General features: G+C 47.3%; 1 protein-coding gene and 1 long non-coding RNA gene across 3 annotated transcripts in view; both read right to left on the reverse strand.

Moving 5' to 3' along the window:
• STX8 (syntaxin 8) overlaps window positions 1-24,598 on the reverse strand; it is a 251,648-nt gene that overhangs the window by 71,136 nt on the left and 155,914 nt on the right. The window contains exon 8 of one of the 2 annotated variants that reach the window (XM_030296687.2): window positions 20,241-20,290. The exons of the other annotated variant lie outside the window; for it this stretch is intronic. Coding sequence (XP_030152547.1) covers window positions 20,256-20,290 — 35 coding nt within the window. The 3' untranslated portion in view covers window positions 20,241-20,255. Of the gene's footprint in view, window positions 1-20,240; window positions 20,291-24,598 lie in introns of those variants that run through there. 2 annotated transcript variants of the gene reach the window in all.
• LOC115501579 lies at window positions 1,405-13,570 on the reverse strand. Its single transcript, XR_003964848.1, has 3 exons — window positions 13,394-13,570; window positions 4,794-4,814; window positions 1,405-1,415 (listed from the first exon to the last, which is right to left on the reverse strand). It is a non-coding gene; the product is annotated as an uncharacterized LOC115501579 (long non-coding RNA).

The following is a 24,598-nucleotide window of genomic DNA, read 5'->3' on the forward strand; positions in this document are numbered from 1 at the left end:
GGCCAGCGCCTCCTGTTTCTCAGCCTATCAAAGCAGACAGCTGCTGAATTCCCTCCCGTGACCTTCTGTCATTCATCTGCCTGGACCGGGCTTGATCTCCCCCAACTTCCCCAAGGTACAGACACTCTCAACCTGTAAAAGCCTCGCCCTGCCCCCCCCACTCCCCCCGCCCAAAGGGCCTGCCCTTTAACGTCAATCTAGTAAAATTCCATGTAAGAGTTGTTTCATTGGAACGTTTTCACAAATGAAAATAACAAGGAGACATTAAAGCCATCTGGTTATGCTGGTTAAGGGAGATGTTGTCTTACTGAGGTCATCTCTAAAAGGCAAAGTGGCCAACACTGCCATATTTTTCTCCTGTCATTTGAATCCCAAATTCGTAGGCTAAACCTCCAATTCCCAAATCTCCACGCCACGTACTTTTACGGATCACAGACCCATCCTGAAGAGCAGAATTATTACCCTATTTTGTATCTGAACACAGAATCCACTGTTATTTCATATCCATGGTGCACGTGTACTAGACTTTATTTTTTTTAAAGATCTTATATATTTAAAAAAATTTTTTTTTTTACATTTATTTTTGAGAGACAGAGAGAGACAGAGCATGAGTGGGGGAGAGGCAGAGAGGGAGACACAGAATCCGAAGCAGGCTCCAGTCTCCGAGCTGTCAGCACAGAGCCCGACGCGGGGCTTGAACCCACAAGCCGTGAGATCACGACCTGGGTCGAAGTTGGATGCTCAACCGACTGAGCCACCCAGGGGCCCCTGAGATCCTATATTTAAGTAATCTCTACACCCAACGCAGGGCTCGAACTCGCAACACTGAGATCAAGAGTCCCACGCTCCGCCACCTGGGCCAGCCAGGTGCCCCACGTTGTAGTCGTCTTTAACTTGTAACTGCAAGGGACTATGTTTCCCTGGTAGGTGGCACCTTATAAGTATGATGTGAAAAGAAATCAAATTAAGCAATTTCACCCGGAAATTAAGACTTCCGGCTTTCCTTGAAAAATCAAGGTGGACCCACATGGCAGCAATCACTCGGGGTTGACCGCCCCCTCCTACCCCCCCCACCGGCCCGGTCAAGAGAGGGAGTCTAAACCAGTGACTCTCCCCACCAGGCTCTCTGGCCTGCCTGACTTTGCTGCCCTGTGGTGACCACACAGGAAGAGGCATGGTCCCTTTATGTTTGTGTATTGTTGTTTTTTTAATATAATTTTTTTTTTTTTAATTTGAGGCAGGGGGTGGGGGGAGAGGGGCAGACGGAGAGAGCGAGACCCTTAAGCAGGCTCCACACTAGGCGTGTGGAGCCTAGTGTGAAGCCTGACAGGGGACTCGATCCCACGACCCTGGGATCACGACCTGAGCCGAAATCGAGAGTCGGACACTCAAACGACCGAGGCAGCCAGGTGCCCCTGTTCGTGTTTCGTTAATAAAGAGTAAAAAGACATGCTCGAGTGGGGGGAAAGCGGAGGATTAGCCACAAGACCCAACTACAAAGCAGAGCTGAAGCAGATGTAAAGTGGGACAGCAACCGGGGGAAGAAGGCCAGTGTGGGCACGCGCGCAGCAGCAGAAGCAGACTGGGGATGCCCAGTTCGGCAGGGAGGGGGGGTTCCCACAGGGGCACAGGACGAAGGTGGCAGCGGAGAGGAAGGGCAGAGGGGCTGCACGGGGCCTCGGACCCAGAGCCAAGGGCTGGGGGCTGTGTCGCAGGACCAGGCTGCACTTCGGCAGGATTACGGCCAGCGGCTTGGCAATGGGGCGTGGGGTTTCAGCGTGATCGAGTGGGTGGCCGTGTCCGAGACGCACAGGAGAAAGGTGAGACCGGAGATGGGGACGCTGGGGAGCCTCTCAGGAAGGGACAGTAGCAGCAGCTGGCCTGAGTGGTGGCAGCAGGAACGCAGAGGGAGAGGCCGGGGGTGGGTGCGCAAGAACCACCGTGGCCTGGTGGGGGGGTGGGGAGAATCAGTGGAGAGGGAGGAGGAGGGACTGGGAAGGTCGTGCCACACACACATATACCCGAGGGAGGCTCGCTGTCTGTTTTGGTTTCAAGGGTGTGGAGGTTAGATATATGGTGTGTGTGTCTGGGCGGGCGGGGAAGGGGGGCTGTTGTAAATGATGAATTTGGTTTGAGACACAGGAGGTAACAGGGAACGAGGGGCCGTCCTACGAGACAGATGTGCAGACGGGGGGGGGGTGGCATGCAGGGAGCACTGAGTGGCACGGACAGCTGGAACCCAGGGGTGGGGTTGATTCCAGAGAAGGAAGAGCGGGGGTCTGATGTCTCTGCACCAGCAAATGAGAGGCGAAGGTCTCTGCTCCACTGCGAGGAGCGAGGAACGGTGGCGGTTTAATTGTTCCCTGGGTAGCCTTAGAAACCCGCCCACACTGTCGTCCCGGATACCCCCAGCCACTCCAACTTTCTCCCGGGCCCTTGGCATGATGGATGGGGCTCAGTTTACCCAGAGACAGTACAATCAGAGGAACGGGGTTAATTGCAGCTCTGATCTCTACTCCTAGGTGCAAAACGGCCACGAAGAAGCCAACGGCTATTTAAGCCGGCAAATTGATCACTGTAACTGGTTTTTTTTTTTCCCTCTTAAAAAAGAAAAAAAAAAAACCCAACAAAACTCATACATTGTAAGCCGTGGCCCTGCTTCTCAAAGCCTCTCGTATAAAGAACCCAAAAGTGGAAGATACCAAAATAATCGTAGACTTTAAAGAGGCCTTGATTTATCATTTCGCAACTGGTTCCCAGGCGCCCCACCCCGCTTGCCATGCCTTTCCATCTTTTCCAGAACCTGACTATAAATTCTGCCATCAGCGCAGGGGAGGCAGGCACGGTGGTGATGGATGGCGGACCAGGGGTGGGGAAGGCCAAGGGCACGTCCCAACTGGGGACAGACGGGCGGGCACACCGGCCAGAGCGGCTCGCAGGTTTCTCACAGAATGTTCTAGTTCCGACTCCACTGGCCACCAGCCCTCCTTCCCCATCCTAGGCCCTCCCCACCTGCCATTCTCCTCTTCCACTGGCTCTTGGCTATGGCCACTCCTGCCCCAGGGGATGATGCCTGCCTTCCCGTTTCATCTTGGATAAGTTTCTTCTTGGAGAAATGGCATGTTCATTGATCCTACCTAATTAAAAAATAAAGTTCACCGGGGTTCCCTTAACTTTTTAAAATTTTCTTTTTTCTTTTCTTTTCTCTTCTCTTTTTTCTTTTCCTTCCCTTCCCCTTCCTTCCTTCCTTCCTTCCTTCCTTCCTTCCTTCCTTATTTTTTTTTTTTTAATTTTTTTTTTCAACGTTTATTTATTTTTGGGACAGAGAGAGACAGAGCATGAACGGGGGAGGGGCAGAGAGAGAGGGAGACACAGAATCGGAAACAGGCTCCAGGCTCTGAGCCATCAGCCCAGAGCCCGACGCGGGGCTCGAACTCACGGACCGCGAGATCGTGACCTGGCTGAAGTCGGACGCTTAACCGACTGCGCCACCCAGGCGCCCCTATCCTTCCTTATTTTTTTAAGAGCGAATTAACACACCCAAGTAACAAACAGTGAGTACAGCCCAGGCCGCACAAGAACTGATTAGCAGTACAAGGAAATAAGTTACAAACAGAAAATAACAGCGGAAGGCAACATTCATCTACCTTGTTCATGGCCCAGGATTTCTGCTACATTGGCATGGGGCTCTTCCTTGCTTTTACCTGTAGGTTTCACCTTTAAGTAATGGCGGGGGCGGCATTTCCCATTGCATTTGGGGAAGGGGGAGCTGGGCCCACACACGACCAGGAGGCTTCAGGTAAATGTGGAAGTCCTGTCTTTGATGCCAAGGTAATTTATTTCTTGCTCTGCTCCCGCCACCTGGTTCTCCCTGCCCAGCACCAGAGACCCCCATGCCCCTGTCCCCACCTACCAAGACCCACAGTGTCTCCTCTTATCCACTCCACCCCCAACCAGGGTATAAAATTATTTCTCATCAAAGCTCAAATTTCCTTAATATGGAGGATTTCCTGGCTTTATATTTACACACACACACACACGCATTTCTATCTACATTTTTTAAAAAGTTTATTTATTTATTCTTGAGACAGAGAGAGAGAGATGGAAAGAGAGAATCCCAAGCAGGCTCCACGCATCAGCACAGAGCCTGATTCGGGGCTCGAACCCGCGAACCGTGAGATCATGACCTGAGCTGAAACCAAGAGCTGGGACGCTTAACCGACTGAGCCACCCGGGTGCCCGAAGTTGTGTTACTCTTAAAAGTAAACTCTTTGGCCTCTGCACGACCCCCCACATATACCAGCCTTTGTGTCTATAGAACTGACTGGCTAACTTCAATCACTGGCCTTAACTTGACAGCCAAAACAGCCAGGTCTAGTTTGCAGTTGTGTTCTGATTTGGACAGAATTTCAAAGACTCACAAATTTCACATAAAATCAGGGGGTTTCTCTTTTTCTCAAGAAAGAAAAAAAAAAAAAAAAAAAGGAAAGGTAGCAGCTGATCCGGTAACCCAGGGCCCAGATTCCCAGGGGGCAGTGAGTCCCAGCACCTGACAGGCAGGCATCCTGTCCAGATGGGCATGTGACGTACCCATCACCCCCACTCTATATACCTGGACTGCAGCTCTCATTTTCTTTACCTGATGGGCATTTGAAAACGTGAGCCCTGGCCTACGTGACTCGAAATGATGGCACAGATCAACACAGAATTTCACAGAAGCGAGGAGAAGAAATATTTCGAGGTATGTCATTGCTAGCTTTCGGCTACAGATTTGGCCGTCTGCAGGCCTAAACCCAAAAGTCCATACTTTTCACCTCTCATCAATTCAGGAAATCTTCTAGAAATAAGTCACTGTTGGTTACTTCATTTTTTAGACCAAGAAAAGGAATCACAACACAGGAAGCAGATTCCCTTAGGGACACAGAAGCACTTGTCACCGGGGGGCTGCGGAGGATGGGAGTCTCTCCTCCTCGACCTCAGTACCCCTCCTCCCTCTCCTCCCGGCTCATTTCTTACCTTTCCTTCCTTCCCCCTCCCCTCCCCATCTCACCTGCGACCAGCCACGTACAACCACAGGAACACAGATCTCCCCGCGGTCTGCCGGGCCATCCCACCTCACCCTGACCCTCAAGGCTCTGGCGTGTCATAGAAAGTTAAGAACTTCAGAGAGGGTTCCATGGGAAGAAAAAGTTCAGCAGAGCGCTGGCCACAAACCACAGATGCTGGCCACATCTGGTCGCTGTTCTTTACAAAACTGGAAAACTTTATCAAACACTCAATGGGGGGCCTTCCATACTGTGCAAATCTAGGGGCTGATTTCACAGGCATCCAAATCAAGTATTTTAGGAAAAAGAAAACAAAGTCAGAGGCCGGGAGGCCAGGAAGGGAACAGTCTCCCTGGAGCTTCTAACTTGCTGACTGGCAATCGTGATGCCGGAGAGAAGAGCGGCCACGCTGAGTCAGATCCCGTGTCCTATCCTTGCCACTTTTCTGACAGTGACAAGGGGGACATACTCAGAAAGATCAGAAAGAAATGCCTCTCCTCATGAGCAACATGTTAAAAGCTAGATGTGCCCCTGGCTTATCCTAGTTTGCCTGAATAACCTACTGTCATTCTATACGAAACTGGAACTTTTAAACCAGGAACCCCCACCCTTCCCAAATTGCTTGTGCTGCCTGAAACCACAGGACCCTAGAGAAATTAGTCTTCCTAAGAATTAGTCCTTAGTTTTAGTGGCTTTTTAAAAATTGTCGTAAAATACAGATAATGTAAAATTTACCATTAAAATTTTGCTTTAAATGTTTATTTTCGGGAGAGACAGCGGGAGAAAGACAGAGAGAGAGGGAGACACAGAATCCGAAGCAGGCTCTAGGCTCTGAGCTGTCAGCCCGGAGCCCGACACGGGGCTCGAACCTACGAACCGTAAGATCAAGACCTGAGCCGAAGTCGCAGGCACAAATGACTGAGCCACCCAGGCGCCCCTAAAAGTTACCATTTTAACATGCAAGTCCGTTGCCATTAATTTCATCCACAGTGTTGTAGGACCACTGCTACGACCTTACTCCAGAGCGTCTTTACCAGCCTAGAAGGAAACCCTCTGCCCACTAAGCAATCTCTCCCCATTCCCCCAAGCCCTACCTCTCGGCAACCACTGATCTGCCCTCGGTCTCTATGGATTTAACTACTCTAGACATTTTGTGTAGACGAATCATACAGGGTGTGACCTTTTGAATCTGGCTTCTTTCACTTAATAGAATGTTTCAGAGTTCATCCATATTACAGCATGTATCAGGACTTCATTCTCTTTTCTGGTTAAGTGATATTCCACCATAGGGTACGTGTGGACGTTTTTGCAAAGTGAATGATGGGCAGTACGTGGCCGCAAGCTACCAGACTTGAGGAAGTTACCTACGTGACAGGTGGTATTTCTTTTTGATGGTCCTAGACATTGGTATACTGGACCAAAGCCAAGTGTACCCAATTCATACCATTATCTAACAAATGTTCTTCACCTGCTCAAATCTCACCTTTCCAGCCTGACTTGAAGACCCAGAGAATCCTCACCCACATTAGTTCAGTTGTCTTTCAAATAAACCCAACTCCAAGCCAGTCATCTTGCTAGTTGCTAGGAACCAGAATGACAGATCCAGTCGAAACCCCTCAGGAAGCTCATGGTCGAGTGAAAAGATAAACATCCAAACAATTTCACCACAGAGTGATGCCTTTTAGGATGGAAAACTAAACTGAGTCAAGTTCATAAAGAATTCCCCCTGAGGGAGCCCATTAAGCTCACTATCTGGGTAGATAATGCTTAGGGTTTGCACCTTGCCTTCTTGATGGCCAAGGTCTTCAGGTTCATAAAGTCAAGTTCATAAAGAATTCCCCCTGAGGGAGCCCATTAAGCTCACTATCTGGGTAGATAATGCTTAGGGTTTGCACCTTGCCTTCTTGATGGCCAAGGTCTTCAGGTTCATAAAGTCAAGTTCATAAAGAATTCCCCCTGAGGGAGCCCATTAAGCTCACTATCTGGGTAGACAATGCTTAGGGTTTGCACCTTGCCTTCTTGATGGCCAAGGTCTTCAGGGACAAGCCTGCAGTGAGACTGGTGTTGCCTTCCTGAGTAGCTGGAGCCTTTCGACCCTATATGAGCAGCATCTACAAAGTTTGCCTAATGTCTCACCTCGCTCACACTAAAGTGGAGTCATCTCTAGAGGTCCTCCTACAGTTGAAGCCCAATCTGAAAGGGCATACACGTGGCACACCTAGAACGTCACCAGGTGCTCATTCCTTCCTCAGACAACATATCAGAATGTGAACTAAGGGGCGCCTGGGTGGTTCCGTTGGTTAAGCGTCCGACTCCGGTTCAAGTCATGATCTCACGGCTTGTGGGTTCGAGCCCCGCATTGGGCTCTGTTTGGCAGCTCGACCCTGGAGCCTGCTTCGGATTCTGTGTCTCCCTCTCTCTCTGCCCCTCCCCACTCACATTCTCTCTCCCCCTCTCTCTCTCAAAATTAAATATTAAAAAAATTTTTTAAAATGTGAACAAAGACAGAAATCCATGGGAAACTTCACTGTTTATATTTTCTCTCCCCTCCCCAATGTTGTAATTTTGAAAGAATTAAAATCTGTGTAGCCCTCACTGAGACTGACCAAGTAACACTGGTGAATAACTGTTATATATCATTACCTAATAATGAAATCATACTTAGCGGATCTGTTTTCTGTGTTTTTGTATTATGTGTGTGTGTGTTTTGCTGAGACTTTGGAAAGCAAGCCCCAAACACATAACCCTTCATTCCCCAAAGCTTCAGCATGCATCTTTCAAGAACAAGGAAAATTCTCCAACAAAGCATAAAACCAATGTTACAACCAAAACTTTTAACATCGATGCAATGACTTTACCTAATACACAGTCCACGTTTAAATCTCCCTTGAGATCCCAATAATGTTCTTTCAGCTGTGTGTTTTTGATCCAGAACCTAATCAAAATCACAAGGTGCATCTTCTGTCTCCTTTATTTTTTTTTAATGTTTATTTATTTTTGAGAGAGAGAGAGAGAGAGAGAGAGAGAGAGAGAGAGAGAGAAAGCATGCACAAGTGGGGGAGAGGCAGAGAGAAAGAGGGAGACACAGAATCCTAAGCAGGGTCCAGGCTCCGAGCTGTCAGCACACAGCCCGACATGGGGCTCAAACCCATGAACTATGAGATCATGACCCGAGCCAAAGTCGGACACTGAACCAATTGAGCCACCCAGGTGCCCCTCTTCTGTCTCCTTTAATCTACAACAGTTATCCCATCTTTCTCTTTCTTCCATGGCAATGACACTTTCAAAGGGCCGAGGACAATCTACACCACTCTCATTATTTCTCTTGATCAGACCTGAGTTAACAATTTGACGTAAATACGATGCATTTACTTCCTGCTGTGTCGCATTTGGAGCTGTGTAAGGCTAGCTTGTCTCTAATACCGGTGATGTTCAAGTCTCTTTCCTCCTTTACAACTAATAAATAATCTGTGGGGTCATAATTTGAGACTGAATATCCTATTTCCCATCACCTTTCACCGGTTGGTTCAGCATCCACTGATGATTCTGAAACAATTACACTGGCACTTGCAAAATGGTGATCTCATAATTTTATCATTCTCCTACATTTTTTTAAAGTTTATTTATTTATTTTGAGAGACAGAGAGAGAAAGCGTGAGTGGGGGAAGGGCAGAGAGAGAGAGGGAGACACAGAATCCGAAGCAGGCTCCAGGCTCTGAGCTGTCAGCACAGAGCCCGATGCGGGGCTCGAACCCACCAACCATGAGATCATGACCTGATCTGAAGTTGGACACTTAACAAACTGAACCACCCAGATGCCCCTCTCCTACATTTATTAGCTGGCAAGAAGACCCTCTCCCCAGGCTCACCTCTGCCTTTTTTTTTTTACTATTGATGTGAACTTATGAATGCATTTTTTAAAAATCCAGTGTTTATTACCATCATTATTATTTTTATTGCTTCAATTGCTCGAAATTTGACCATGGGGAGTTCCTTTAACACAGCTCCTATATACTTTTGAAATGCTTTCATCATAGTTTGTGCATTTCCTTAACTTCTGCCATGAGATATTGTAGGGTTGTCTTATATTTCTCTCCCCTAGCCTAGAATTAGCTGTTGCTGCAAGGAGTTTGGTTCCTCTTCGTGGTAAACAGTATTTGGAAACCAAGATCTGGGCACTAATTATGCTCACTGCTACTGGAATATCATTGCTTCGAGGCTCTTTCACACTGATTAAAAGCAGGATATTTATAACTTTTCAATCATGAGTCCACAATGATACTTATAATTGCAATCTAACACCACAGAGTTCGTTCTTACTTCCCCCATTTGGTATTTGTACCACGCTGGTTACTAAGTACACCAATATATTTATTTACTCATTCTCTTCTACTAGGCACACAAAGTAGGTTCAGAATTACTCTACAAATATCACTAGTGCCCAATGACAAACCTACTTAGAGTCTGAGATTTCTGCAGCTTATCATTTTGGGAATATGTGCAACTAAAGGTATACAAAGAAATCTATTCAAAAGTTACTTGAATTTTTTTCTACTTAATAAACTCTGTATTTTTAATTAACAGATTTGTTTGTTATTTAGCAGCTTATCCCTCAATATAACAGAACCTACGAAGATCTCAATATTAAAGAAAATGATTACATCAAGATGATTTATGCCATAAACTTAAAAATTCAAATAATTCTAAAAAGGTTTATTTAAAAAAGGGCAATTTCTGCCTCCCCCTTCTAACTACTCCATCATTAGTTCTCACAATTTATTTTTAGTCTCCACCATTTAAAATAATATGCTTAGACTATAATCTCTAAATTCTATCAGTTTTAGATATTACATAGTCATTTCTTCCTTCATTGTAGGATTTAGCTCTCTTACATTTCACTTCTTCTCTTTCCCATCTTCTGTATACTTATATCATATATTTAGGTTATTTTAACAGCAAATGTCTAAGTTATTATGGCTATGTACACATTCACTCTTCAGTAATACATTATAACTATGTTTCCTTTTTTTGGTATTACTTTTCATTTTCCTGTAGTTAATAATTGCCTTTCTTTTTCAATTGCTTCGATTCCCTGCTACCAAATCGCATACTCTCCAGCAGCCTCTCAGTGCATTTTTCTTCTTCTTCTTTTTTTAAAGTTTATTCATTTATTTTGAGAGAGAGAGAGCATGTGCATGAGCAGGGAGGGGCAAAGAGAGAGGGAGAGAGAGAATCCCAAGTAGGCTCCATGCTATCAGCACAGAACCCAACACTGGGTTCAATCTCATGAACCATGACATCATGACCCGAGCTGAGATCAAAAGTTGGACGCTTAACTGACTGAGCCACCCAGGCACCTCTAAGGGTACTTTTTTCATCTAGGAAAACATATCATTCTATTTTCCCCCTGACTTCTATATCTGTTCTTGAATGGTGAGTCTCTTGGTCTGTTGCACAGACCTGGGTCTTCCCACTGCTATCATCCAGGGAATTCTCCTTACTTTTCTCCTTCACTTCTGGCCTCAGATATCTCCTTTTTAGAGTTAACTTTCTCATTAGGGAAAGTACATCTGCCAGGAGCTTGCTGCAATACTTCACTGCCCTCCAGTGTTTTTGATGAGATACTGGATGCCTTTCTGATTTCAGATCCTCCCACCACCACCCTGTGCCCCCTTCCGTTTACTCTGAGAAGTTACAGGAATTTCTCTTTATCTATAGGTTTTGAAATTTCATTACTCTGTGCCTTGACATGGGTCTTTTTTCCATTTATTAAGCTGGGAACCTAGTGGATTCTTTCAATATGGTCACTCCTGTTCCTCAGTTTTGGGGAAATTTCTTGCATTCTTCTCTTTGAAAATTTCCTTGCTCCTATTTTCTCATTGTGACATTCCTATCATTTGGATCTTGACTAAGCCTCTAATTAATATATCCTCCCTTGTCTTTGGTTCTAACTTCTGGAAGGTCTCTTCAGTTTTACCTTCCAATCTCTAAGGGTGCAGAGGGTGGCCAACGGTCCTTTCTGTTTGTCACTTTTTTCACAGATAACTTCTCACGGTTCTTCCTTTCACAAGAGATAGAAAGGAAATAAACTGAAAGATATAAGCCAATAGCATGATTAAGACATGAAGTGCAACTGTTGTGCATTCGTTCATGTCTATGATTTTCTAACATAGTAGGTCCACTTGCCAAGCACTGGAAATGGTATCATTTCTTCCAGGTGCTCAATGTGACAACAACACTTTCTTCTGTTGATGACAATGTATATATTTTTAGGGTTTTCTAAAATTTATGTTGCTGGGAATCAATGGCTCTGATCAAACAGTCCTCTAGACTACATATAAACCTTTTTCCAATTCAACAGGTCCATGAGGAACCTCATAATTCTGAAGGAAACATGAAAAGCTGGGAAAGCACTTCAGATGATTTCAGTGAGATAGATACAGAGAACATCTCAATGGTCCCCACGCAGAGAGCCTGCAGGCCAGGAATGACCTGCTGTCTCTTAGCTCTACACCTGCCCTTCTTCGCCCTGTTCTGGCATTTTGGGGCTTGGAGTCTGCAAACCCCACTTTTCCTGGGTTCCCTTGCCAGCTAGCTTCCTGTTGCATTCTGCCAATATTAGGTACTGGAAGGAGTTCAGAAAGCAAGAAGGAGAAGGATAGAAGCTGTCTTTCTTCCTCTTTTTCCCCATCTGCTTCTAGCAGTGTCTCTGTGAGTTTCCTCAGTGACCCCGGTTGCAGCCACACAGCCTCCCTTGCGGCCCCAGCACCAGCAAGGCGGCCCTTCTCTGGTCTGGTGTCATCCCCTCATGGTCCTGCTGTTCTGGTTGGGCAGCAGTCCTGGGAGGGCAGCGGTGAGGATGCTCCTGGGCTCTGGAACACACCTCTAACTGTCCTTCTCCCATGTCTATGTGGTAGCTGCCTCGCACAGGTACTACCTTCTGGATTACTCTACCCTCCCCTTTTTTATTCTCTCAGTCCTTCCCACAGTGTTGCAACAAGTTCTCTGTATTACGTCTCCTCTGTGTGAAACACCTAGTATGGTTACTCTTTTTCTTGATTGGCCCCTGATGGACAGAGCCTCTCTAGGAGATTAAAAAAAGGGTTTTAAGCCTCTGTAAGTCCTCATTACCAGAACGAGCTAAGGGCACAATGCCTCATCCATGGTTATGATCGCAAAAGTACAATCCGACTTTAACTGTTTTGACAAAGTCAGCATGTCTAGAAGAGGGCGAAGCGACCCTCCGCATACTCCAAGTGAAAGAGGATATCCATCCGTTTCCAAACTAAGTAGCCAAATATGTGAAAGACCGTTCTCCACAGAGCCCGACTGACTCCAAAATGGCTGGCATCCTGCTAAGATGACCAAGGAACAAAACACAAAACATCTTCTATGAGGAGATGAAACTGGGTTGGGAGAAGGTGGCTCTGGTCTTCAATTTTGCGAGAACGCAGCCACACAGGTGCTAATTCACTAGCTTTGATGCACTTGAAAATGGGTCATGGAAATGGCAAGAAAACGTATACAAAAGACATTTTTACAAAGCAATTTGTAGAGTATATCATAAAGCCATGATACAATAATGTTTTTAAAAATGTACGTCTTGGGGTGCCTGGGTGGCTCAGTCGGTTGAGTGTCCGACTTCGGCTCAGGTCACGATCTCACGGCTCCTGAGTTCGAGCCCCGTATCGGGCTCTGTGCTAACAGTTCGGAGCCTGGAGCCTGCTTCGGATTCTGTGTCTCCCTCTCTCTCTCTGCCCCTCCCCTGCTTTCTCTCTCTCTCTGAGAAATAAATGAACATTAAAAAATAATTTTAAAAAGGTATTTCTTGGACTATTCCTGTCTTCTGTTCTATTTGGTGGCACACTTCCAGATGGCTCCATACTCTATGGCACAGCGAAGGGAGAAAGTGGCTGGCTGGGACACACAAAACAGAGCAGAAGAGGACAGGGCTTTGCGGAAGCTGGCTGAGAGGGTAGGAGGAGGCTGAGAGGGACGCCTCTGGAGGGTATACTCTTGACTGAGGTGATGAATAGAGATGAGCAGTGGGGAGAAAAAGACTGGAAATCTGAAAACTTCCTTGAAAGAAAACAGGAAAGAAGAAAAAAGAAAGGACTAGAAAGAGATGAGAGAGGACATTGTAGGGCACGCAGGGAGAGCCCAGCACGCAGAGCCGGAGATGCGCTTTTAAGACCGACGGATTAAGGCGCCACTGATTGTCACAGTGCAGAGCCCATCAAGGTGAGCCCCTTGGGGGATGCTCGGGCTACAGGGCTGTGAGCTCAGAGAGACCTACTTAGAATGACACTGGATCCTTGAACAATGAGGGGTTGGAGGCACCCTCTGACTCCCCCAAAACTTAACTACTAATCGATTGCTGCTGACCAGAAGCCTCACTGACAACATAGTCCATTAACCCATGTTCTGTATGTCGTATGCACTCTATACTGTATTCTTATGGGAAGTAAAGCTACAGGGAAGAAAACGTTATTTAAAAAATCACAAGGAAGTTGGGGGGGGGGTGGCTCAGTTGGTTAAGGGTCCAACTCTTGAATCCGGCTCAGGTCATGATCTCACGGATCATGAGATCGAGCCCTGAGTAGGGCTCTGCGTTGATAGTGTGGAGCCTGCTTGGAATTCTCTTTCTCCTTCTCTCTCTGCCCCTCCCCAGCTCACACACTCTCTCTGTCTCTCAAAATAAATAAATAAACTTAAATAAAATCCTAAGGAAGAGAAAAATACGTTTACTATACTTTACTACATTTATTGAAAAAAAAATCTACACGTGAGTGGACCTCCATAGTTCAAATCCATGCTACTCAAGGGTCAAGTGTGTTTATGGCATCCTCCTGGTGGAAATCAGGAACCTGAGCCTGACTTGGAACATTAGCAAGGAGAAGAGATATTATCGCCTGTGGGAGTTACTACCCTCGGAATAAACCCATCCGCCCAGGGAGGAAAGTTTGAATACAGAGCCTTGAATCTGTGGGCAAAAATTCTCCAAAGGCTTCTCCATACCTTTCGTTGCCTAAAACCAGACAGTGTTGTTGGCATTCGGCAATGCCAGAGACCCCTGATCTGGCTTCTTTGAAATGAGCAGTGTAGATAAACAAGGTTGTGTGATGCTGGGACAGAAAAACTCAGATAGTAAAACTTCTGTGCTCATTCTGAGGGGACTACTATTGGTATAAATCAGTATCATGTATATCCCCTTCCCCCCCCCCCAAAAAAAAATATATGCCTTTAAATACCTAAATCTTCTAATTTGCCACAGGCCGGAGAAACTCCTTCTAGATGGCTCTCCTTTCCCTCTCCCTTCACATATGAAAATGTATCGCAATTATAGTCTCCACTTTGCAAAGTGCTTAGAAATATTTATTTAGTACCGAAGGGCTAAAAGGGCTCTTGTTCTGAAAAATTTGCCTGAGGTCTAGAATTTTTGCCACTGGCAATAAAGGTGCTTTGGGGGGAGGGGGAGAATGAAGCAGGAATATTTAAAGTCTAGCACATCTGGGTATTAAATTGACTGAAGCCAGCACATGCCACCAAAAATACGAGACACGGCGAAGAAATACTCACAGAATGAGGAACACCACAGAAGTAGGTCCAGCTCACATTAAAAAACAGGACGAAGGAACGAGAAGCAGAGTTGAAAAGACAGGCAGAAGAGAGGTGAGTCTGGATCACGAGGACAACCATTGTTTGGCAACACTGGAAGTCTAACTTTGCTAAGGCGTGGTTAGTATGAATTAAACAGACTCAATGTCACAGTTAAGGGGTGCCTGCTGCCTGACCAAAGGGAGGAAGCATGTCCCCTGACTCTTAGGGCCTCCACTGCCTCTAAACAAACCGGAAGTCGGAGCAGCAAGGCGGGTCAAAAGCATCCCTGCAGACATGCTAAAAAAGTCGTGTTACTGACATTATATCATGCTACTGAAGTTACATAAAAAGTGTAACGCCAGAGGGCTGATAACAAGAATAGAGAAGTCTCTGTAAATCAAACATTCCAGGCGTAAAACTTTCCTTCCAGGTTTCAAAAAACAAACTGCCGGGGCGCCTGGGTGGCGCAGTCGGTTAAGCGTCCGACTTCAGCCAGGTCACGATCTCGCGGTCCGTGAGTTCGAGCCCCGCGTCAGGCTCTGGGCTGATGGCTCAGAGCCTGGAGCCTGTTTCCGATTCTGTGTCTCCCTCTCTCTCTGCCCCTCCCCCGTTCATGCTCTGTCTCTCTCTGTCGCAAAAATAAATAAACTTTGAAAAAAAAAAAAAAACTGCCAATATTTTGGACATAGGAATAGATCAGTGATCAGATAACTGTGCTTTACTAATATTTTTTTTAAATTTTTTTTTCAACGTTTATTTATTTTTGGGACAGAGAGAGACAGAGCATGAACGGGGGAGGGGCAGAGAGAGAGGGAGACACAGAATGGGAAACAGGCTCCAGGCTCTGAGCCATCAGCCCAGAGCCTGACGCGGGGCTAGAACTCCCGGACCGCGAGATCGTGACCTGGCTGAAGTCGGCCGCTTAACCGACTGCGCCACCCAGGCGCCCCTGTGCTTTACTAATATTAACAGGAATGACGGAAGTTAAGATTCAGCAACAACAATACTTAATTCATCTACGTTTTATTTGTGACATGTTCTCTAGTTTTTGAAGGCATTTTTGTTCCTTTTTCTATTCTGCTTAGGCAAATCTGTATAGATATGATGAAGATTCTGTTACCACATCACATAAAAAATGGTCGTACGGAATGGTATTGTTCATTACTTTATAAAGGTGCCAAGGAATTTCAGAAATTACATGACTTTACCTTTGCCATAACTTCATGAAATCAAATTTTACTCGTTTTTTAAATAAGAAAAATTTACTGTGGTTAAATACACATACCATGAAGGTCGCCACACGAGCCATCTTTAAGCGTGTGGTTCGGTAGCACTAATTGCATTCATCGTGGTGCGAGGCCACCACATTCATTCACTCTTAAAAGTGACCCTTCTCGGGTTTCTTTTCATTTCTCTGTATATTTACAGGGAAGAAGCCATGCCAGACAAATGCCAATGCAACCATGGAAACTCTTAGATCCATATCTACAAGAAACTTTAAAAATATATAACACTTTTCGGAAATCCAAAAGTCATTTTGAAAGGGACTATTGCTTCGAGGGCCAAAGTCCCTGAGGAGCAGGAACGAGCGTGTGAAAGAACATGCAGAGGCTGTTCTGGAGACATATAAGGCCGATACAGGCGCAGGCCTGATGTGCAGGGATGAGCAGAGGCCCGAGGTGCCTGCCATGGGAGGACACCTGTGTCACGGACCACTGAGACTCAAGTCCAATACCAAGATCGTTCTGCTGCTAATCCGGAGAAATTGATCTCACTGTTCACACTCACGGGCAGAGAGAACTCATCAGTGATTGAAAATGAGCCCCAAATCAATTTTTCTTAGGAATTTAACGCTCATTCAACGGCTGGAAATCGTCACGACTGCTTGGCTCTGAGACAGAAAGAAAAGGTGAGCCAAAAAAATAAACACGGGGTCACTGGTGAGGTCTGCTGGAACAGCTGAAGGGATCTCTAAAGCCTTCATTAATGTAACAACATGTAGAGTCGAGTTCTTTCAAGCTTCATATCTGGTTGATAGCACTGCTTCGCCAAAGGGCTTGGGAAGGGAGAATGACCTATTTTACTTTTTGAATACTACAAATTCCCTTAAGCTACCCTCTACTTCCTTCAAACACGTGTGGTTCCAAGTGGGCATGCTGCCTTAGGATCAAAAGGAAGTCACAAGGGCAGATTCTCTGCACCTTAAGCTCTGCTTTGTCCTGAGCTGTTTTGCACACGGCCACCGCTATGGAGTGTGCATTTATCGATGGTTACTGCTTCTCACAGCTAATATTCAAGTAAAACTGCCCCATTCTCTAAGCACACACCAAAAATTGGCTGGGGCTAGGGGGACCCCTAAATGGAGTGGACACAGGGAATGAGGAAGGTAATTTGAGTTCTTTTTCGAGAGAGAGAGAGAGAAAGAGAGCGAGTGCACACGTGCATGAGTGGGTAAGAGGGGCAGAGGGAAAGAGAGAGAGAATCCCAAGCAGAGTCTACACTCATTGCAGAGCCCTACGCAAGGCTAGACTCCATGACCCTGTGATCATGACCTGAGTCGAAACCAAGAGTCGGATGCTCAACCGATGCAGCCACCCAGGCGCCACGGTAATTTGATATTTGAATTTCGGTTTTGATAACACATGAAAAGGATGATCTGTGAATGACTGTGACTTAACAACCCTAAAACCAGCTACATGTTCACTTAGTCCTTTTTATGGGTATAATATTTAAGAGAGGAGAGGCATGAAAACCTGTACTAAAAACTTAAATCTTAGAAAGATTTATTTTTCAAAAATTTTTTAAAAAATGCCTACTACCTCACTTCTAAAACCATAACTGAAAATGGCCGAACTTGGGGAGCCTGGGTGGCTCAGTCAGTTGAGCGTCTGACTCTTGATTTCGGCTCGGGTCATGATCTCAGAGTTTGTGAGTTCGAGCCCCATGTCAGGCTCTGTGCTGACAGCATGGGTCCTGCTTGGGATTCTCTCCCTCTCTCTCTCTCTCTCTCTCTCTCTCTGTTCCTCAGCTTGCTTTCTCTCTCTCTTCCAATCTCAAAATAAATAAACATTAAAAAGAAAGAAAGAAAGAAAGAAAGAAAGAAAGAAAGAAAGAAAGAAAAGAAAGAAAATGGCCGAACTTGAGAGAAAAATGTTAGGAATCTGTTTCTGGCAACAACTTTTGGAACACAAAACCTAGGAGTCACTCCCATAATCCCATCCCTTTATTTTCCTATTTGGATACAGACTAAAATCTGCTAAACTTTTCTCTGTATCTTCCATTAAAAATTTTCCCGTCTTTCTTGTTTTGTTCTGATGAGAAAAATTACAGACGTTGGTTAACAACATTTACAGCCAAGATAGGCAACACGCGACAATGCAGGCCAAAGTCCCTGTTCAGGTAGGATATAATTCTACATCTTTTTTTTTTTTTTTGGTAATGTTCATTTATTTTTGAGAGAGACAGTGTGCAAGTGGGGGAGGGGCAGAGAGAGAGAGGGAGACACAGAATCTGAAGCAGGCTCCAGGCTCCGAGCTGTCAAGCACAGAGCCCGACGTGGGGCTTGAACTCACGAACCGTGAGATCATGACCTGAGCCGAAGTCAGATGCTCAACAGACTGAGCCACTCAGGTGCCCCAATTCTGCATCTTTTTTAAAAAAAAAATAAATTAATTTATTTATTTTGAGGGGGAGAGAAAGAGAGAGAGGGAGAGAGAGAATCCCAATCAAGCTTCACAGCGGTCAGCACAGAGCCCAAAGTGGGGCTTGAACCCACGAGCCATGAGATCATCACCTGAGCCGAAAGTAAGAGTCGGACGCTTAACTGACTGAGCCACCCAGGCGCCCCTGATTCTGTGAGTATCTAACCTGGTGCTGGCCACCCTGCAGAATCGGGTTCTGGTCTAGACCCCCGGCTCGTCTCTGTGTGCGTGTTGTAGGGTACAGCGGGGTTGGGGCAGGGTGCCTAATTCTCTTCAAAGGGGTGTGAAAATAGGATGACAGAACTGGATGAACCTCAAAGAGCATCTAGTCTCAGCCACCGATTTTATGTGTTCAAAGACTTCAGTCACAACCAGAATGCAAACTTTTGTTTAATTTAAAAAATTTTTAATTTTTAAAAAAAATATTATTTATTTTTGAGAGACAGAGAGAGAAAGAGACAGAGTGTGAACAGGGGAGGGGCAGAGACAGAGAAGGAGACACAGAATCCGAAGCAGGTTCCAGGCTCCGAGCTGTCAGCACCAGAGCCCGACGCGGCGCTTGAACTCAGGGACCGTGAGACCATGACCCGAGCCGAAGTTGGACACGTAACCAACTGAGCCACCCAGGCGTCCCCAGAATCCAAATCTTCGTTTCCTCTCAATTTACAAATATAAAAGAAAATCAGTGTATGAATGAGGACACTTGGGTGTAATGGCGGACTCCTGAAGGGCTAGGTTGGATTGGCAAGACATGTGGAACAGGTGTTGGGGGCACTCTTCCCCACCTTGGGCAGTAGACAAAATGATAGAGGTAACGTATACCTTGAGTATGCAAAACATACACGTCCCAGGGGGTCCTTCTAAGCCCGGCCAGCACTTGCTGGCCCCACAGGGCCAGCTGAAAGCACACGAGATCCTGGGCAAACAAACATTACCGGAAAACACGCACAAACACGCACGTCAGGAGTGGCACCCACCGAGGCCCGTGCGGTGTAATTATTACTCCCGTGACAACAGAAGCCGCTCTTGGAAATCACACCTTATCTTTCCAAACCACACCAAGCAAAAACAATAATCAAAAAGTGATTCTACTCTATGATCATTTCTGACCCCTTGATGATAGCCTCGCGGCAGATTACAGAAGCGTGGAGGCCTCTGAGGCCGTGGCGATTGCTCTGAGGCTGTCAGCCCCTATCAATCACCTTCCATTAAGTAAAGGTTTTCCAATTTTGCGCTTCTCTCAAAGGCTTCATTTTGCCCGGATTAAGCCGAAGCATCAACATTTCAACTCACTGCTCCTGTTCCCGCTTCCAGAATAAATGCTGTTAGCAGAAAAATGGGCTTTTCCACAGTCGGGACTCAAAATCAAAGCAGACAACAGTGATGCGGTCGCATATACAAGACATCTGACCGCAGACGCCTCAGGCGTGCATTAGACACGTTTCATGACTGACCACAGGGCCCCGGAGGGGCAGGAAGGGTTGAAGGGTGCCCGGCGAAGGAGGGGTCTGTGAGCCAAACACGTTAGCCCCTAAAATGAATCTGGGGGCGATCGCAATATATTCATGGAGTGCTAGGGTTTTTCTCTTGGGTTTTAGAGGCAGGTGTCCTGTGAGTTTTGCGCTCTACGGTTTTACTGCTTGGTATCTGTCATCTCCGTGACGGAGAAAAGTCACTTCGTCTAACAGGCAGCAGATGGGGAAAAGGAAGGGGAACAAGTTTTAAATCAACCGAGAAGAGCATGTTTAAGAAATAAGGGCACTTTCAGCAGAGGGGCTCCTCTTGTTTCTGTCCGTAACGCCAACAGCTGGGTGGAGTTTTGCTGCGTTCGGACACCAGAACCAGAAGACGCGGGGCCACCGGGTGCACAAAAGCAATCAAGATGACACTCATGCGCGTTTTTCTGTGCCTATCGACAGACTTCGTCGTGAGGAGTTTTAACGGCTACATAAACGGGACAAGAGCCAGAAACACAGTGGTGAGAACACGAAGCGAATGAACAGGGGAGAGAGAGAGATTGTGGTGTTATTCCCCAACAGGCCCAGGGGCTGACGGGACGGATGGGAACAAGGGGGCCCCACGGAGTACGTTGGGACATGTTTTATTTGGCCCGCGTGGGAATTTTTTTAAATGCTGATTTACTGTCAACGTGGAAATATGGGGAGATTTCGCTTGAAGATCCAGGTTTCAGGCTTCTCCCAAGAAGAGAAGCAGACGGGTAATGTGGCACGGCATCCCCCGACTTGGCCACAATCTGCTCTTTACTCTCCCGTCGGCCACCGGAGGTCATCACGGCGGCTGGCTTCATTATGAGGGTTCCCGTCTGGCCTCCGAAAGCATCTGACGGGATGAAGGAAACTTTGGGCAGGAAAAAAAAAAATCAGAAGCAAGCACAGAAGAGGAAGCTGCTTGGGGGGTGAAAGGTGACGGATGTACCGAGACCCAGCACAGATTTGGGGGTGGGGGGGAGCAGGAAAGAGAAACTGAGTGTCAGGAGGCGAACACACAGACCTTGAGCTCCGGGTGAGCCCGGGTCTGAGACGCACAGCAGCTAGTTGACCATGAAGCTGTCCAAGAGAGCAGGTCAAGAAGCTTAAAGAAGTGTCAGGGGCAAAAGGGCAGAGGGCTGAGCCCAAAGTGTTGTCTTCGGGAGAGGCGGGAAGAGGACAAGCAACGCAAGCCTAAAGGGGGCTGGGTTTGCAGCCTGGGCCCCCCCTGAGCTGGCCCCGGCCTCACAGCCACGCCTCTCCGGCAGGCACCCTTGGGCCCAGCCGGCCGGCCCCATTTCTTGCTTGGGAAACCGAGGGTCATCTCGGGGCTTTGTGCCTCCTGCAAACCTACTGCCTGGGATGCTAACCCACCTCTGTTAGATTCCCACTCAGCTTTCCAGAACGAGGGGCCCCATGAGACCGCTTCCACAGCGTCCTGCGAACACCCAGGAGTCTTCATCGTGGGGCCCCAAGCTTGCTGCCTCCCTCCCCGGCTGAGAGCTCCCCAAGGCGGGCCACCAGGCCTTCCCGGCTTCTCCTTCTCGGTGCCCGGCAAGTACGAGAAAAAAGGAAGGGAAGGGCTGAGCAGCTGGGGCGGCAGCGCGGACTTTGGGATGATGCCGTGCCACGGGAATCAAGGAAGAAGAGGGACTTCCGGTGGACAGAACCTTCTGGAATACCAGAAGTTATTCAAGAAGAGCGAGGGTGGGGGGAGAGTGGCACTGGATCTTAGCAACATGCCGTCGCTGAGAAGTCCGAGTGGGGGACTGGAAAATAATTTGACGATTACCTATCAACATGGCTCCCACCCTGGGCCTCGGTCAATCTGCTTGGGAAATAAGTAACGTTGTTATAATAAGTAATGGGCATGTTTTGTTTTGTTTTCTTTTTTCCTGGCTGTCCAGATCCAACCTCTGGTTCCATTTTGAGGGCACTCCTATCACACGGAGTTCAACACGGCCAGATTCCTCCCCTGTCTGTGGCCTCCCGCCTCCCGTCCCTTCTCTAGGCTCAAACAACCTCCAAGTCAGGGCTTCCTCGAGATAAGACAGCCTGACCCAGTCTGTGATTTTGGTCCTGGAAGCAACCTAACTGAGACCCTACATGACAGGGAAAAATCCTACATATGGAAAGAAGCTTGATGTAACACAGCATTACGTATACAGCAAAAATGAGGAAACAATCTAAAAGCCCCAAACAAGACCGTCCTAAGTAAATGACGGTAGAATAGAATGTTTGATAGAATGTTACCAATGCTACCAAAAGGAAAAAGGGCTTATAATAAAATGTTAGAAAGAAAGGTTAAAATAGAGTATTGCCATCACCCTTATAACAATGCTATGGGTAGAAAAAATGACTGAAGACGCTAAAATATTAAGACAGAAATACATTTTCCTTGAAATGTCAAATAATATTTAAATTACAGAGGTACTACAGGCACAGATCATCTCTGGCCACCCGGCTCTGAGCCTGGCCCGCTCACCCCGCTCTGAGGGAACACTGTTGGCTACAGATGTTCTAGCAAACACCCCTCTACAGATCTGACACGCGTCTTCCCACCTTCCCTCTGCCTCTCCCTCCTTCCTTTCTTCCCTCCCTCACACGGGATCACAGAAGATGCATCCTGCTCACTTTGGGTTTTCACTTCACCAGACCCTGGGGACGTCTATCCCCCCTCACTCCTCAGACCTCTGCCCCCGCATTGTGTCCTCTTAAACCCGGGAGCCCCTAAGATGACTGTGATCCTTCTCCGCCAGGGCTCCCTGCAGTCCCTGGGTCCTTCTCCTCCACTCTATGGTGCCCGGGACAGGAAGGGCGTGAGCCCACCCACCTTTCTGCTCCAGTAACTGAGCCCAGCACCTGGCATACAGATGACGCTCATTGTTAACAGGGAAGAAGGAAAGAATACACAGACAGGAAATGCAGCTTGAGGACAAGGTGGCCTTTTTTTTTTTTTTTTCCATTTCTAAGTTTATTTATTTATTTTGAGAGAGACAGCATGAACGGGGGAGGGGCAAAGAAAGAGGGAGACCAAGAAATCCCAAGCAGGCTCCGCGCTGTCTGCCTGGAGCCCGACGCGTGGCTTGAACTCACGAAACTGTGAGATCCATGACCTGAGCAGAAACCAACGGAGCCACCCAGCTGCCCCCCCCAGGGGGCTTTGAAGGCTGACATCCCTTAGCGGAGGAGCTGGCATTTCTCCATGGGCACTGAGCGAAAGAGACATTGGGGTACAGACACGGTCACACGTGTGTGTCAAGAAGACGGGAGGCTCAAGAATTTAACTGGATTATCCCAAAGGAGGAGGATAAAAGAAAGAAGCAGGAGAAAGGCCGGAAGAGTATTCTTGAGAAGCAGCGAGAGAAAGAAAAGCTCCGTAATCAGATCTCTAATTATCTGTGTTTGCGGTAGGGTTTTAAAGACCATTCCTTGGGAGATTACATTGTCTCCGAGGTCGGTTAAATAAACCAGACAACTCAGAACTCAGTTTTCTACCTACGTTGTGTTAGCTTCCGAAGAGCTAACGGAAGAAAAAGTACGTTCACGCCACCCAAAGGGACGGCGGCGCCTTCCGCGCCCCACTACGAGTGGCACCTACCGACTCGTGCCCGGGAATGGCTTCCACCACAAGATCACAAATTTCAGTTTATTTGAGAGAAAGCAACTCTTTCTCATCCAGTGAGGACATAAAAACCTAGCTTCAGAACATCGCTGCCCAACTTACTCAGGCCATCACTGTTCTCCTTAAAAGCCCTTCTGCGCACCGGCCTCCTCTGAGTCTTAGTTCACGAAGGCGGCTCTCGGCCACCGCTCGAAACCCGCACTTTCGCGGCGCTGGCGTCCACTGAGGAGGCACTACAACCAGTCCCGACGCCGCCCCGCTGCCTCTCACTCCGTCTGCACAACAGCCATGCAGACTGGTCATTATTCCCCTTGTTTCATAAAGAAGGAAGCGGGGCCTCACAGAGGGCATGCCCTCTGAGTCACCCCGGGGCCTAAGCGGCCAAGCCCACGCTGTGACCCAGCTGTGGCTCCACACCCATGCTGTGGCTTCCCTAAGACCAGCAGGCTCCCAAACGCGGAAGGGTAACCCCCAAGGGGTCCGGGCTGGGACGGTGCTATCGCAGGGTCGGCTGGGCTGATTGCTCACCGCGTCGCCGAAATGCTGCTCAAATCACAATCGGTGTGCTTGCACAACATTACGTAATAGTCAATATGCTGAGAAGCAACCGAGCCCCTCAGCCCAAGTCATTCAGAACACTCAGTCTGGCCTCTCACAATTGGCTCTGTCCGTCAGACTCAGACGAGGCTCTATTTTGAATTCTAATGAGGACGAGGCACTCTGAATATTTAACCGCGATCACAAAGATCTTGCTTTCGTGGAGACGTCCTGATACAAGTAACAGATCGGAAAGTACATGTAGGTACCGGTGGAAAACACCAGGCTGATTTGTGTTTGGAGGCGGGAAAAAGACAGTATTGCTTTCGACTGGACGCGATTTGGGGGGGCGGGGGGAGGGGCAAGGAAAGGGAGGAAGAGCCACACAAAGATCTCAGTAAAATTTTTACAGCCCGGGCTCCTGAGTGAAAGGTTCACAAAGAGGTGCTTGAATCCTTTGTTAACAAGCACACAGACAAATTCATCACCAGGCCCTTCTGTGTGGCCCCCTGGCAATTCGGTCTGGATGAAGAACTGGAAATTTCCTCACTGCGGAAGCATCTATGACTTATATATGTATCAGATGGGCAAGGAAGACACACT

The sequence above is a fragment of the Lynx canadensis genome, chromosome E1, assembly GCF_007474595.2.
Source record: "Lynx canadensis isolate LIC74 chromosome E1, mLynCan4.pri.v2, whole genome shotgun sequence".
Lineage (NCBI taxonomy): Eukaryota > Metazoa > Chordata > Mammalia > Carnivora > Felidae > Lynx > Lynx canadensis.